Source organism: Scardinius erythrophthalmus (assembly GCF_964197995.2).
Source record: "Scardinius erythrophthalmus genome assembly, chromosome: 16".
Taxonomy (NCBI): domain Eukaryota; kingdom Metazoa; phylum Chordata; class Actinopteri; order Cypriniformes; family Leuciscidae; genus Scardinius; species Scardinius erythrophthalmus.
This window is the reverse complement of record NC_138236.1, coordinates 9,874,825-9,891,196: the sequence shown is the minus strand read 5'-3', so window position 1 is coordinate 9,891,196 and position 16,372 is coordinate 9,874,825. Positions and strand designations below refer to the sequence as shown.

General features: G+C 37.5%; 1 protein-coding gene across 2 annotated transcripts in view; it reads left to right on the top strand.

The window, feature by feature from the left end:
• Positions 1–16,372, top strand: part of osbpl10b (oxysterol binding protein-like 10b) — a 57,856-nt gene that overhangs the window by 26,850 nt on the left and 14,634 nt on the right. For both annotated transcript variants that reach the window (XM_081389105.1, XM_081389104.1), the window contains one exon: positions 7,552–7,698. In XM_081389105.1, coding sequence (XP_081245231.1) covers positions 7,552–7,698 — 147 coding nt within the window. The remainder of the gene's footprint in view (positions 1–7,551; positions 7,699–16,372) is intronic.

Here is a 16,372-nt window from a genome sequence, read left to right as displayed (position 1 = left end):
TATTAAAGTAGACTCATCAGAATGTACGATTACTTATTCTACATGAGTTTGAGATAATTTAATTATTTTTGATAGACAGGGCCAAGAGTCGATGGAGTAGCTACCCTCACAATGAGAATCGCCTGGCCGGTAGTTCGGCCATACCAGTTTAAAATTCACAGGGATTGCTCAAGGATATCGAGGGAACACAACAAATGATTAGCCAAGCGATTTATTCAGCAGCCGCCCCAGTGATTCTTCTTGTCTGAATGCAGAAACAGCAAGACATGCTGTAAAACAACAGTGCCGCCCGAGAGGTTATAAATCTTGGCTGCGTTCGGGATTGGAGCGACGGGACTTCTGCTGGCCAAATGCCAACGCTTTCTTCTGAGTCTTTTAATTGACAAATATGTACCTTTTGCGTGTTTAAATACCTGCAGATTGTGTTTGCTCAGATGTAAATGAAACATAAAACAATCTCTCGTGGCAGATTGCCTATTGTTTTCTTTATTAGAATGGTTGTACTTCTTCATAATATCCAGTAGAGGAAGGCAGAGTGCAGAAAAGATTGCTGTGATTGAAGATTGCAAGTGAACCGCAGAGGAAAGCAGTCACGACTAGCGGTCACGGCTGAATAAAGCTGTCTGAGAAGGAAGTGTATAGGTTTGTGTAATGTACACAGAGCGTTTAACTGGTTCTTTTTTTAAGACAACATTTTTATTGGATTTTTGGGACTTCTGGGATTGAAATGAGGCTGTCAGCAGTCTCAACTCAGAAAGGAGAGAGGGAGGGAGAGAGAGATTTCAGTGTTGTCTGTCTGTTCATGGTCTGACAGCTCTCTCTTCTGTGCTGTCAGAGGAAAATAATGCCAGCAAAACTGCAGGGAACAGAAAAACAAAAACCGAGCCGTGAGACATGGCCCATCAAGCGTGCAGATCCCAGATGTTTGACAGGAGAAGCAGCGGTGCAGATCTTTGTCAAGATTCAAATTGGTGTGTGTATGGGTGTTTTGTGTCTCTCGGGTGAGCTGTGTGTGTGTGTGTGTGAGTAGAAGGCAAACATCTGTCCTCGTCACTGTTGGGGCAGAAAGGTAACTCTCTCAGGAACACAACAGGGAGGGTTTGAATTTGTGTTCTTGGACATGGTCAGACTCAGTGCACCAGACATACTGGGCCACAGCTAAGACAGGTGTTAACTTTTGAATTGAATCATGACTAAGTTATCAATTTGGTTCATATTTTGATTCCAGTAGTTCTGATTTACAAGAATGCAGACATTCAAGATCCATTAATGACGTTTTTGTAGTTAAAGGGGTGATGAACTGAGAAATCAAATTTTCCTTGAGCTTTTGACATAGGTCATCATACAATAAGAATATCCTGTAAGTTTCAGAGCTGAAAACTTCCTTGTTAGTCCAATAAAAGTTTTTATTGACACCAGGCACAGCGAACGAGTGGGGATCTATGACGTCAAAGGGTATCAAACACCACCTCCGCAGAAGATCAACGCCTACTTCAACATTGCCTGTTTAGCCCCACCCACCGATTTGCGCATTATATGAAACTCATAATATGAAAAACGGTTATCCAATCATAGCAGTGGGCGTTTACTTTCAAGTCCTCAATGCGGCACGCCCATAAAAACCGAGCATTTCAGGATCTAGGCTCAAAATCAGGGTAGAAAATAGCCTATTACTTATTCATTTTGATGTTTTTGAATGGAAAAACCAAGCGAACGTCATAAGTTGACCTCAGACAACAATATAAAAAATATTAAAAAAAGCCGGTTCATGACCTCTTTAAACTCCCACAAGCACTAGCTATTATTACAGTGTTTTTTTTTGTAACCCTTTACAATAAGGTCTCATTTGTTAACATTAGTTAATGCTTCAGCTAACATGAATTATCAATGAGCATTAATTTTTTTTTTTACAATTCATTTTTTTTATTAATCTTTGTTTATGTTCGTGTTAGTTACAGTTTTGATTTAAAAAAAATGTAATAGTAAATTTTGAGATTAACATTAAGGTTAAAAATGCTGTAGAAGTATTGTTCATTCTTAGTTCATGTTAACTGTAGATAACTATTGTTAATAAACAAAACCTTATTGTAAAGTGTTGCCTAAATGATCTTTTAATAATTCACTTGATTGAGTACATTTTCTTGTAATATTTTACTAAATTAGGTAATAATTAATCACTACAAAAATGAGGCACTAAATTAAATTATCATTATTATTTTATATAATACCATAAAAAATATTGTAAAGTAAAATAGTATTTTAAAATTTGAAAAAAAAATGTACCTTGTAGTTTACTTTGTTTTTTAAAAAGATTATTATTATTTTATCAATGTAATGTAAAATAATATTGTAATACTATTTTACATTTTTAAATATTTATATATATATTGTTATTGTTGTTATTATTATTTTATCCGTTTAAAATAATATTGTAATAATATTTTAAAATGTAAAAGGTAATATTTAGTTTGTAGTTGGTTTTAAGATTTATAGCCCTGGTTTCACAGAGAAAGCTTAAGCCTAGTCATGCATCTCTGTCTGTGAAACCAGGCCATAAATTATTACTATTATCCTTATTTGTACATTTCGATTTAATGCTACTAGTGTATATATAGATTTTTGGATAAGATTGGAATGGTGAATTCAAATGGTTTGACTTCTGTGTTAGCATTTGTGTTGTTCATGATCATTGTGTTCACCCCTGCGATCTGTTTGTTTCTACAGTCAGTTGTACTGCTATTTTAATTCAACATGGTAGAGTTGATTAAAGGCTCTTTGTCTGAGCAGCGTGGTTTCATCCTGTTCTCAGTGCGTAGGCACTCACGTTAACCGTGTCCCTGAAGACAACGTGCTGCCGCTGATTATTAATTCATGAAGGTGGCGCTGTTTTAAAACACTGCGTTCCCACAACCCTGTGCAGTTTTCTCAAGAGCTCTAACATGATGTCAGGTCACCTGACCAAAGTCAGCTGATTTTTATCATCGGGCCCTGAAAAGGAAGGTTTCCACAAACAGTGTCTCCTATAAGTGGTTATTTTATCATTTAAAGTCTTAGCATTTTCACAGGTGTCTCCCAACGCTTTTGAACCCCACTGTATTTCATCGAGTGTATAAGAGAGCTAATTGGATTCTGTATAAAAAAGCATCTCTGTATGCTAAGCCGAAGCCTGGAGCCAGATCTGTGCTTGGGTTGTGTTTGTGAACTCTTTTTTTCTGCTGTATATTAAATGCGTAGCATAGTATAATCTGAGATCATACCAATGTGAAGTCTATAGTCCACACTTAATCCTCTAGGGATTTTCTCATTTTCTCTTCCCTGTTTTTTCTTTCCTCTGTTGCTCATCACACTCTGAGGTTGTGCTGATTCTAGGATTTCAGGCTGATTTTGGCTGACTTTTATTATTATTTAAACCAATGAAAATTGATAATGTCAGTCATGATTTGACTGCACTCTCAAGAGTTAAGACATTTTTAGAGAAAATTGAGTTGTATGTAAATAGACCTTTTTTCTTTTTCTGAGATTATATGTGGGCATCATATAAAATGGTATTTTTACTATATAGCATATGTTGAATCGCTTACCGTTAAACGGTTTCAAAGATTTCACATAATATTTTTCAAATAAATAGTAGGCAGTGTATACTGTGCAGTATTTGCAGTATTCTAGTATTCCATTGTGAACATAGTCCCGCATACACACACTAGGTTCAGGAGGTCCCTGTGGAGTCATGTGCGGATCAGACCATGTCATGGGGATTAAACACATCATCTGAAATTACACTGAACACATCACAAAAACTCTGAAACATACTGTACCAACATCATGCCGAACACTGGGTTTCATTTACTGGGACACTTGAATTTATACATTACCATTCAAAAGTTTGAGGTCATTAAAGTAGTAAAAAATTACAGTAAAGACCTTTCTGTCATGGCAACTCTCTGAGAGATTGGCATGATAATGGCATTTCAATAGTCCTGAAAAAATGTATCATGGTTTCCATAAACATATTAATCAGCAGAAACGTTTTCAACTTGGATATTAAGAAATGTTTCTTGAGCACCAAATCAGCATATTAGATTGATTAGTGACACTGAAGACTGGAGTAATGATGCTGAAAAATTCAGCTTTGCCATCACATGAATCAAATGCTTATAATCTAATAAAACTAGTATGTATTACAGTACAGACACTTTTTTTATTTTATTGGGGACTTGTAAATGTTCAGGTTAGTGCAGGTGTAGTATTGACACAGTAACTAAAGGGGATGTTTGATGACTGCAGGTAAAACTGGAATGACTGGACACACTAAGTATACCTGCACTTTGAAAAGTTCAGTTTTAATAATTTGTCTTTAGTCAGACTGAAATTGTAGTGAATTTTTCCAGCATGTTAAAGGGATAGTTCACTTTGAAATTAAATTTTGGTATGTTTTAGCTTACCTCAAGGGCATCCAAGATGTAGGTGTCTTTTTTTCCGCAGTAGTTTCAATTTTGATATTTTTAGGTCAAACCGTTCTTGTCTGTCAGTCGTATAATGCAGGTCTATGGTTACTCTCTCAAAGAGCATGCACAGAGTCCAAATTAAAACAATTCCCCGTCGTCCAAATTAAACAAGTGATTAAACGTCCAAGTGATCTGAGGGCGCGGGCGGGTATAGATATATACACTAGATGTCGCCTTGGCAACGGTTTCGTTCCAATGAACTGCAGTAGCCAAGGTGACATCTAGTGTATATATCTATACCCGCCCGCGCCCTCAGATCACTTGGATGCGGCTGTGTTCAAGAGGTAACAACGATATAAATACTGTTCGTTTTCTCACACAAACCGCTCGTTTCGTGTCTTAGGCCATCAATGTGTACTTACGATGGGGAATTGTTTAATTTGGACGACGGGGAATTGTTTTAATTTGGACTCTGTGCATGCTCTTTGAGACAGTGACCATATACCTGCATGATATGACTGACAGACAAGAACGGTTTGACCTAAAAATATCAAAATTGAAACTACTGCGGAAAAAAAGACACCTACATCTTGGATGCCCTTGAGGTAAGCTAAAACATACCAAAATTTAATTTCAAAGTGAACTATCCCTTTAAGCTAACTACACTTGTGCTCAGCATTGTGTGCATGCTCTGAGAAACAGAGGTGATGCATCATAATGGGGGCGGGGCAGAGGTGAAATTGGTGTAAATGCACTATGAAAGTGAATGTATTGGGATTGGCTCTGACAATATGTGGGTCTCAATTTTAATCTTCTTACCAGTCATGATTTCCATCTATTCGCTGCAATGTCTCTATTCTCCATCCTGAGCAAACAAACTCATGAAGTTCAGCTGTAGTTCAAGAGACCTGTGGTGTGGAAGCAGCGTGAGAGAGCGAGAGAGAGCGAGAGAGAGAGAGAGAGAGAGAGAGAGAGAGAGAGAGAGAGAGAGAGAGAGAGAGAGAGAGAGAGAGAGAGAGAGAGAGAGAGAGAGAGAGAGAGAGAGAGAGAGAGAGAGAGAGAGAGAGAGAGAGAGAGAGAGAGAGAGAGAGAGAGAGAGAGAGAGAGAGAGTGTGTGTAGGTTGGCAAAGTGGGAGGGAGCAGCGCTTCCTTAGCTCAGGGACAGCTGGGCAGCGAGATAAGAGTGTCAGAGTTAGTGAGAGATCGTGAAAGAGAGAGTTTTGTCGAGACCACCACAGTGAAACTGTGAGATGAACACCCAAGAACCTATACCTGATCCAGCTCTGAAATGAATGTAAGTTTGAGTTCATTTGAATCATTAGGGCAGCATGTTTATCCTGTTGGCGAGAGAGAGCAATCCCTTTGGATTGCTGGGAGTGAGGAAAGTTGGAAACTTCATTCATTGTTGTAATGTTTTCATATTAGTCCTATTGTTGTGCCAGTTTTTAGCCAATGCAAAAGACTAATGAAGGAAAATATCCTTGCTCAGATTCAGAGGTTTCTCTTAGCTCAGGAGACAAAATGGTGTTCTTTAGATATGATTTATGTATGTATAAAGATAAATTTAGGAAACAGTTGTCTTAAGGACAGTTTGATGAGAAATACTTGAGTTTATATTGAAATCTCTGGCTTTTGATCACTAACTTTGGTATATGGTACATTAAGATCTCTTCTGAAACTTTAAAGGAGACGTGTGAGATTCCTCCATTTTCTATCCAATCTCGTAGTTTTCTAGAAAAAACATCAAAGTACTTTTCCTTGCTTTTTCCTTTCATTTCGCTGCATCTTTAAAATCTCTGCATATCTAATTAGCTTTCATTTGATTTGCATAAACAGCTTCTGCATCCAACTTTTGGCTAGTTACTGTAGCTACCAAAGAGTCCAACAAAACAAAACCACCCAACTGAACCTCCACAGAGAAAGGAGGACACAAATGAATAGTTTCGAGTGTCCTTGACATGATCCTTTGCCTACAAGGACAGTGGGATATAAACAGAGCCGATTGAACAACATGCCAGCATGGAACATTGTATTTAGTATTGATGATGCACTGTGTGTATAGATTTGTGGTCACGCTGGATGTGTGGCCTAGCATGTGACCTCATTCGCATGTGTTTATTTAATCATATATGTGATGTCGTAGAGGGAAGGAGAAAGTGCTCTGCTCTTGTTCTATGAAATATTCAGCTGCAGCTCGAAATGAGGGCGTTCCATCCTGCACAATGAGCTCCCGTACTTTTTTCCGGGAACACAATATTCCCTTTTTACCAGAGAATGCAGAAGGAAAGAGAAGAAAAAAAAAGATGATAAATGGTTTGCAAGAGAATCTAATAAAATCTAGCCATAACGCCACGGGCAATGGTATGTGCCCAGTCGTAAGTGTTACCTCGGGGATTACGGCTAGCCCACAAAACCCTACTGTTTTACTTTACAGTCTAACCATATCGTAACCCATTTAGATCCCATCTGCTGCCCCTAAAGTTACTTACATTTGTGTGTGCCTTGGAAAGGAAAAAAGAGTGATCCACTGAGAGAGCATCATGTGATCTGCTTCGCTCATCTTTCAACACTATCTACGTAGAGCCCTTAGAGGAAGGGGCTTTTTATGCACTTCCCATAATGCTTTGGGGCAGGCGCTTCTGGAACACTTCTTTACATTATGCATTAGGAACAATGTAAGGGTTTTGCATGAGCGATTGCAGGGGGTACCAACTTCATTAGCCAACCAAGACTGCATAAAAATGCACAGTTGCCTTGCAACCACAGAGCATCTGTCATTTGGAGAGAGAGAAAATACATTTTTGATATAATCATATTTTTTTTTTCAACATTTTTTTTTACAATTTACCTGTGAGTAAATGTGGTTGTCAATTCCAAAAAACTTAGAGTGCGAACTTACAGTGTCATTAGTATCTCATACTTTTGACTTCTATGTCATAATTTACCATTATGTGAGTTTTATTTTTATTTTGTGGTGGATATGGGCTTTCATGGCATGCCACAGATGTGGTGCCCTGAAATAAGGCTTAACAATTTTATTTAATGGTAAATCACAAGTGATCTTTGTTCAGTAACATTTGTAAATTGTCCTGTGTGTGATTTGCAGAACTCCAGCCAAGAATCGGTGGACTCCAGCGAGGAGATCACAGACACAGAAGATAATGAGGAGGAAGACCTCGGAGTCTTGGATGACCAGAGGAGCATCATCCTTCATCTGCTGTCTCAACTCAAACTGGGCATGGACCTCACACGGGTACACACACACACACACACACGTTGGGTTTTCATGTTTTCTTGGAACTTTTCATTTACACAATGATTGTTATACTGTACAAACTGTATATTCTATCCCCTTACACTAACCTTACTCCTAAACCTACCCATCACAGAAAACTATTTGCATTTTTACATTTTCAAAAAACATAATTTAGTATGATTTATAAGCTGTTTTTCTCATGGGGAAAAATGCCCAGACAAGGGCAAGGATTTCAGATATTGTCATCTTTAATGTAGGGTTTATCAGGCCACACACACACACTTGCTGTCCCACCTAAACTGATGATCAAGTTAATGGTACTGAAAGAATCCGGCCATTCCGTACTTGTATACATCATTCTTCCTTTTCTCATACAAACAGGAACCACTCAAGACTATTTATTTGTTCTCAATCTCAGGGAACAAATGATGGGTTTTCCAGCTTTTTATGATTTGGAAATTTTGACAAAAACCCACACTTTGTGCCATAAACACAGATATTTGGAATGTTTTGGAATACACACTGAATTTATTTACCAGTAAAATTTATACCAATGTAATTGTATTACATCAAATTATTTGATTATATATTAGTTTTTTTATTTATGTACAGATGAAAATGTTATCAAAATGATTCTCGCGGAAACGATTAAAAACGCTGTATTATGCGTTCCAGACAAGTAATTGGCGATATCACTTTGTAAAGAGAGAATACGCGCCTGCGCACATACTCATTAAAACATGCATGCCTATAGACTAAATGTGTAATACGCATGTTCCATAGTATGCATGCCATCACCGTTTTCACAGATTCACGTTTTTGAAGTTTACATGGGGATGATAACGGTATCGCTTTCAAAACCCATTTTCAAAAACTTGCACTTGAAACCTACTTCATAATTCTCAGGCCACCAAAACGCCATTGTCGTGTCAATGAACGGCCAGAATGCATTATTAGTTTTCTGTTTTCAGTTGAAAACGGTGTTGTGTAAGCGGCCTCTAAGTTAATAACTAATGATTTTTTCAACGGAAATGAATCAATTAAAAACTTACTTAAGCTAGACAATGACTTTCACCTAGAGCTGCTGTACAGCCAAAATAATCTTTGCCGCATTCATTTCCTATGATGAATGTAAAGCTGCTTTGAATCAATCTGTATTGTAAAAAGCGCTATATAAATGAGGGTGACTTGACTTGACTTCTATTTATTAATATATTTTTTATTATGTTTGTATTATGTATTGTTTGCATTTTTAGTTCTTCCGATGCAGTTTTAAGAAATAATAAACAACAAAAATATTTAAAATATTAAATACAAAATTATTAAATGTTCAGTATAAGATGTACAGTACGTCTTAATTTAGAAACAAATGTTTGTTACTATTGGGCAGTGCTCAGGTGATGTAGTTGTGGATAACTGGAATGAAGACTTTGTGCTTCATTTCCACACTCTCATACTTCTTTCTGTGTATTATAGTCTTGCGTCTCTGAGTCTCGGACACAGATTCAGAATGTCATGATTATGTTCTGTTTTGTGCTCCCAGTTCCTGTGGTAATTTCATGTCTTCCTTAGTTGACCTAGTTTCCTAGTGTGGGTCTATCTTTTACCTTAGTAAATTATTGTGTCCACCTGCCCATTGTTCACTTAGTCGTTTAGTCCTGTGTGTATACATACATACATACATACATACATACATACATACATATATATATATATATATATATATATATATATATATATATATATATATATATATATATATATATATATATATATATATATATATATATATACAGTGAGGAAAATAAGTATTTGAACACCCTGCTATTTTGCAAGTTCTCCCACTTAGAAATCATGGAGGGGTCTGAAATTGTCATCGTAGGTGCATGTCCACTGTGAGAGACATAATCTAATAAAAAAAATCCAGAAATCACAATGTATGATTTTTTAACTATTTATTTGTGTGATACAGCTGCAAATAAGTATTTAAACACCTGAGAAAATCAATGTTAATATTTGGTACAGTAGCCTTTGTTTGCAATTACAGAGGTCAAACATTTCCTGTAGTTTTTCACCAGGTTTGCACACACTGCAGGAGGGATTTTGGCCCACTCCTCCACACAGATCTTCTCTAGATCAGTCAGGTTTCTGGGCTGTCGCTGAGAAACACAGAGTTTGAGCTCTCTCCAAAGATTCTCTATTGGGTTTAGGTCTGGAGACTGGCTAGGCCACGCCAGAACCTTGATATGCTTCTTACAGAGCCACTCCTTGGTTATCCTGGCTGTGTGCTTCGGGTCATTAAGACCCAGCCTCGACCCATCTTCAATGCTCTAACTGAGGGAAGGAGGTTGTTCCCCAAAATCTCGCAATACATGGCCCCGGTCATCCTCTCCTTAATACAGTGCAGTTGCCCTGTCCCATGTGCAGAAAAACACCCCCAAAGCATGATGCTACCACCACCATGCTTCACAGTAGGGATGGTGTTCTTGGGATGGTACTCATCATTCTTCTTCCTCCAAACACGTTTAGTGGAATTATGACCAAAAAGTTATATTTTGGTCTCATCTGACCACACGACTTTCTCCCATGATCATCCAAATGGTCATTGGCAAACTTAAGACGGGCCTTGACATGTGCTGGTTTAAGCAGGGGAACCTTCCGTGCCATGCATGATTTCAAACCATGACGTCTTAGTGTATTACCAACAGTAACCTTGGAAACGGTGGTCCCAGCTCTTTTCAGGTCATTGACCAGCTCCTCCCGTGTAGTTCTGGGCTGATTTCTCACCTTTCTTAGGATCATTGAGACCCCACGAGGTGAGATCTTGCATGGAGCCCCAGTCCGAGGGAGATTGACAGTCAAGTTTAGCTTCTTCCATTTTCTAATGATTGCTCCAACAGTGGACCTTTTTTCACCAAGCTGCTTGGCAATTTCCCCGTAGCCCTTTCCAGCCTTGTGGAGGTGTACAATTTTGTCTCTAGTGTCTTTGGACAGCTCTTTGGTCTTGGCCATGTTAGTAGTTGGATTCTTACAGATTGTATGGGGTGGACAGGTGTCTTTATGCAGCTAACGACCTCAAACAGGTGCATCTAATTTAGGATAATAAATGGAGTGGAGGTGGACATTTTAAAGGCAGACTAACAGGTCTTTGAGGGTCAGAATTCTAGCTGATTGACAGGTGTTCAAATACTTATTTGCAGCTGTATCATACAAATAAATAGTTAAAAAATCATACATTGTGATTTCTGGATTATTTTTTTTAGATTATGTCTCTCACAGTGGACATGCACCTACGATGACAATTTCAGACCCCTCCATGATTTCCAAGTGGGAGAACTTGCAAAATAGCAGGGTGTTCAAATACTTATTTTCCTCACTGTATATATATATATTAGGGCTGTCAAAAGATTAATCGTGATAAATCGCATCCAAAATAAAAGTTTGTGTTTAAATAATATATGTGTGTGTACTGTGTATAATTAAATTTGTATATATAAATACACACACATGCTTGTATATATTTAAGAAAAATGTGTAATTTATATATAAAAAAATTTATATTTATATATAATATAAATTATATATAAATATATACAGTATATGTATGCAAATATTTCTTAAATGTATACATGCATGTGTGTGTATTTATATATACAAAATAATTATACACAGTACACACACATATATTATGTAAACACAAACTTTTATTTTGGATGCGATTAATCGTGATTAATCTTTTGACAGCCCTGTTTAACTCAGTCTCTTGTTGGTTCTTGTTGACACTATGTGTGGTTTTCTCTTCTGTATATTTGTATGATCCCCTGAGTATTTTGGTTTATTATTAAAAGACTAATTCTTGGAATTTGAATTTGTCCTACGTTGAATTGAACCACGCTGTTACAGTGCCATGCTACATACAAGGAATATTAACATAATCGTAGCTCAGGGGAAATTCAGTTTCATAATTATACTTTACGTAATCAGTTAACAGGATACTTTATCTGATTTGATGATCCTATTCGTCCTCGTGATTAGGAATCAAATGGACCGATTCAAGCGTGTCGAGAAGTGTCATGATATTATTATTCTAATTACTGTTCATAAGCCTCAGGAATGTCTCAGTGTTGGTTTTGATATATGTTTCTCTCTCTACTACCTACAGAGGCATCTTTGTTTAGTCTCTCTGATATAAACATTTCCTTCTGGGCTTGTGTTTATAGTTATACAGCAGGATTTGAGCAGTCATTTGGATAGCTCAGATGATGAAGTTCAGTGATGTGTGTATGTGTATTGTAGGCCTCAGGGGAAAGGGACAGAGCATTAATCCATGGAGTCAGAATCTGTATTACAAAGACAAGCATACAGTTATTATATTATCTGTGAACACCAGTAATAGGTACGCGCTTACACTGACATCACATTGCATAGATTAATAATATAAAATAATATTTTAGCAATATTGCAAGAATAATATGCTCTTTTTTAATATCGGCGTAGATGTGCGTGCCATGGGTAACCAAAGCCAAGCTGATAAAACAGCACGATTGCAAGTGTGATAATGTTTTATACACAAGTAAAAACAGGAAATTTGTATTGAGTCAAGTCAAGTCATCTTCATTTATATAGCGCTTTTAACAATGTAGATTGTCTCAAAGCAGCTTTACAGAGATAAGCGTATAATTTAAGGTAACAGAGATTGTTTCGGCTTTACAGCAGAGTTAAGTTATTTCCATCTAAAGTTAGTTTTAATTGATTTGGTTCCGTCGCAATGATCATTTGTTATTAAATTAGGGGCCGCTAAGACGACACCATTCTCTCTACACAGACTTTAAACGCGAACCTGTGAGAAACGCTGATGGCGGTCACATGCGCATTTAGAATGGGTTCTATAGTTATGTGCGTTAGAATATACGCAGGTTTGGAATTCCCTACAAGCCAAGCCTAAACAAAATACTTGTCTTTCCTTATAAATTTTGATAAGGAATTTTATTTTATTTGTTGCTTTGGGGTAGGACCGCAAGACGAATTTTCCCGACAACGCCTTATCTGTAGAGTGGTAGTGGGATCCTCCATAGGGAGAGACTAGTTGGCACTTCAGCACTGCGTTGTCATCGGTCCAGGTGAAGGTCCTTCGTCAGATCTGGATACGGCCTGGATCCGGCAGGCTGCAGGAAAAACCTTGGGATAAACACAGACACTAAAATTAGCGTAGATGCCATTCTTCTCGTGATGTAACGAGTACATCAGGATTTTTGGGAAGTGTTCCCGGTTCCGGCTGACCTAATCTATGCAGCATAACATTAAATTATAGAAGTCTATAATGTATTATGTGAAAGCTAGGTCAAAGAGATGTGTCTTTAATCTGGCTTTGAACTGACAGAGTGTGTCTGCTCCCCGGACAATGGTAGGAAGACTGTTCCAGAGTTTTGGTGCTAAATAGGAAAAGGATCTACCGCCAGCAGTCGATTTTGATATTCTAGGTATAATCAACTGGCCGGAATTTTGAGATCGTAATAGACGTGACGGACTATAATGAGTTAAGAGCTCGCTCAAGTACTGCGGAGCTAAACCATTCAGTGCTTTGTAAGTAATCAGCAATATTTTAAAATTTATGCGATGTTTAATAGGGAGCCAGTGCAGTTTTGACAGAACCGGGCTAATATGGTCATACTTCCTGGTTCTGGTAAGAACTCGAGCTGCTGCGTTTTGGACCAGCTGTAGTTTGTTTATTAAGCGTGCAGGGCAACCACCCAGTAGAGCATTACAATAATCTAGCCTTGAGGTCATGAACGCATGAACTAATTGTTCCGCATTTGTCAATGAGAGCATATGACGTAATTTAGATATATTTTTAAGATGGAAAAATGCAGTTTTACAGATACTAGACACGTGACTTTCAAATGAAAGATTGGTATCAAAGAGCACACCCAGGTTCCTAACCGACGACGAAGACTTAACAGAGCAGCCATCAAGTGTTAGACAGTATTCTAGATTATTACGTGAGGAAGTTTTTTGTCCAATAATTAGAAACTCTGTTTTTTCAGAATTTAGAAGTAGGAAATTACAAGTCATCCAATTTTTTATATCCGCTATGCATTCCGTTAATTTTGTGAATTGATAAGTTTCGTTAGGTTTTGAAGAAATATAGAGCTGAGTATCGTCAGCATAACAGTGAAAGCTAATTCCATGTTTCCTAATGATATCTCCTAAGGGTAGCATGTACAGAGTGAACAGCAGCGGTCCTAATACTGAGCCTTGTGGTACGCCATACTTAACCTGTGATCGATGAGACATCTCATCATTTACTGCTACAAACTGATAACGGTCAGATAAGTATGATTTAAACCATGCTAGTGCATTTCCTGTAATGCCAACATAATGTTCTAATCTATTTAAAAGAACGTTGTGGTCGATGGTGTCAAATGCAGCGCTAAGATCGAGTAACACTAATAGAGAGATACAACCACGATCGGATGATAAGAGCAAATCATTTGTGACTCTAACGAGAGCTGTTTCGGTACTATGGTACGGTCTAAATCCGGACTGGAAATCCTCGCAGATATCATTTCTTTCAAGAAAGGAACACAGTTGTGAGGATACTGCCTTTTCTAATATCTTTGACAGAAAAGGTAGATTCGAGATCGGCCTGTAATTGACTAATTCTGAAGGATCAAGTTGCGTTTTTTTAACAAGCGGTTTAATCAAAGCCAGCTTAAAGTTTTTTGGTACGTATCCTAGAGACAAAGACGAATTAATGATATTAAGAAGAGGATCTATGACCTCTGGAAGTATTTCTTTCAGTAGCTTAGTCGGTATAGGGTCTAACATACATGTTGTAGATTTAGATGATTTAATGAGTTTAGTAAATTCTTCCTCTCCTATAGCAACGAATGAATCAAATTTTTCCTCAGGGAGACTACAATGCACTGCCTGATGCGATACTGTAGTAGACGGTTGCATAGTTATAATTTTGTCCCTGATATTATCAATCTTATAAGTGAAGAAGTTCATAAAGTCATTACTGCTGTGTTGCTTGGAAACTTCGGTGCTTGAAGCTTTATTTTTCGTTAGTTTAGCCACCGTTTCAAATAAATACCTAGGATTATGTTTATTTTCTTCTAATAGGGTTGAAAAATAAGCAGATCTAGCAGCTTTTAAAGCCTCTCTGTAAGTAATTGAGCTCTCTTTCCATGAAATGCGAAATACCTCTAGTTTTGTTTTCTTCCAGTTGCGCTCCATTTTTCTGGCTGCTCTCTTAAGGGCCCGAGTGTGCTCGTTGTACCACGGCGTTGGACTATTTTCTTTAATCTTCTTTAAGCGCAACGGAGCAACTGTGTCTAAAGTGCTGGAAAAGAGAGAGTTAAACGTTTCTGTTGTAATATCTAGTTCTTCTAAGCTATCTGAGATGCTGAGATGATGAAACTGATTAGGAAGATTATTAATAAAGCAATCTTTAGTAGCAGAAGTGATAGGTCTCACATATTTGAAACACGGAGTCGGCTTTGCAGCCTTGGCTAAATGCAAATTACACGAGACTAGATAATGATCTGAGATGTCATCGCTCTGCTGCAGAATTTCAACGGCATCCACATCTATTCCGTGTGATAATATTAGATCTAGAGTATGATTACGACGATGAGTAGGTCCTGACACGTGTTGTCTAACTCCAATTGAATTTACAATGTCTTTAAATGCCAATCCCAATGCATCTTTTTCATTATCGATGTGTATATTAAAATCACCAACAATTAGTACTTTATCTGCAGTCAATATTAATTCTGATAGAAAGTCCGCAAATTCTTTGATAAAGTCTGTATGGTGCCCTGGTGGCCTGTATACAGTAGCCAGCACAAATCTCAAACGTGATTTATCGTTTACACTATATATTTTTACATTAAGCACCAATGCTTCAAAAGAATTATATTTAAAACTTGATTTCTTAGTGGTTTTGAAACTATTACTATAGATTACAGCAACACCACCCCCTTTGCGTTTCAGACGAGGCTCATGTTTATAACAGTAATCTTGTGGGGTTGATTCATTTAAAGTAATGTAATCGTTTGGTTTTAGCCAGGTTTCTGTCAAACACAGCACATCTAGGTTATTATCTGAAATCATATCATTAACAATGAGTGCTTTTGAAGTAAGCGATATTGAGTAAATTTAGGCACAATATTGCAAGTTGCTTTGTCTGTTTTGGCCCCTCAACAAAAACAGCTCAGAACAATTTCACAGCAGAGCCGTTGTGTGACATACCTGTAGTAGGGGTGGTTCATTCCGGAAAGAGTCTGCATTTTGAAATGGTTGAGTGAATAATTCAGTGACTTGCTCAATAAGACAGTGGCTGAGTCCAAAATCACATACTCTCTTGAGTAGGTACATATTTGAATAAGTAATTACTTCATGGCCGCTAAAAAAAGGATGTTCTATATAGTAGTATGAATGTAATCTAGACGTACTACATTCGCCATGTTGTCATTACCATGTGACCTACCAGCGTCAGTTATCATTTCACTGCCATTTATAAATCCTCTCCCGTGGCCTCATGAATATTAAAGTGTCCATCGTATGCAGTAGGTCATTCAAGTACTTTTTGCCTACTCTTTTATGAGTACTGTGAAATCGGACTTCTTTTATTACATACTGTTTTTCACCTACTATATAGTAGGGG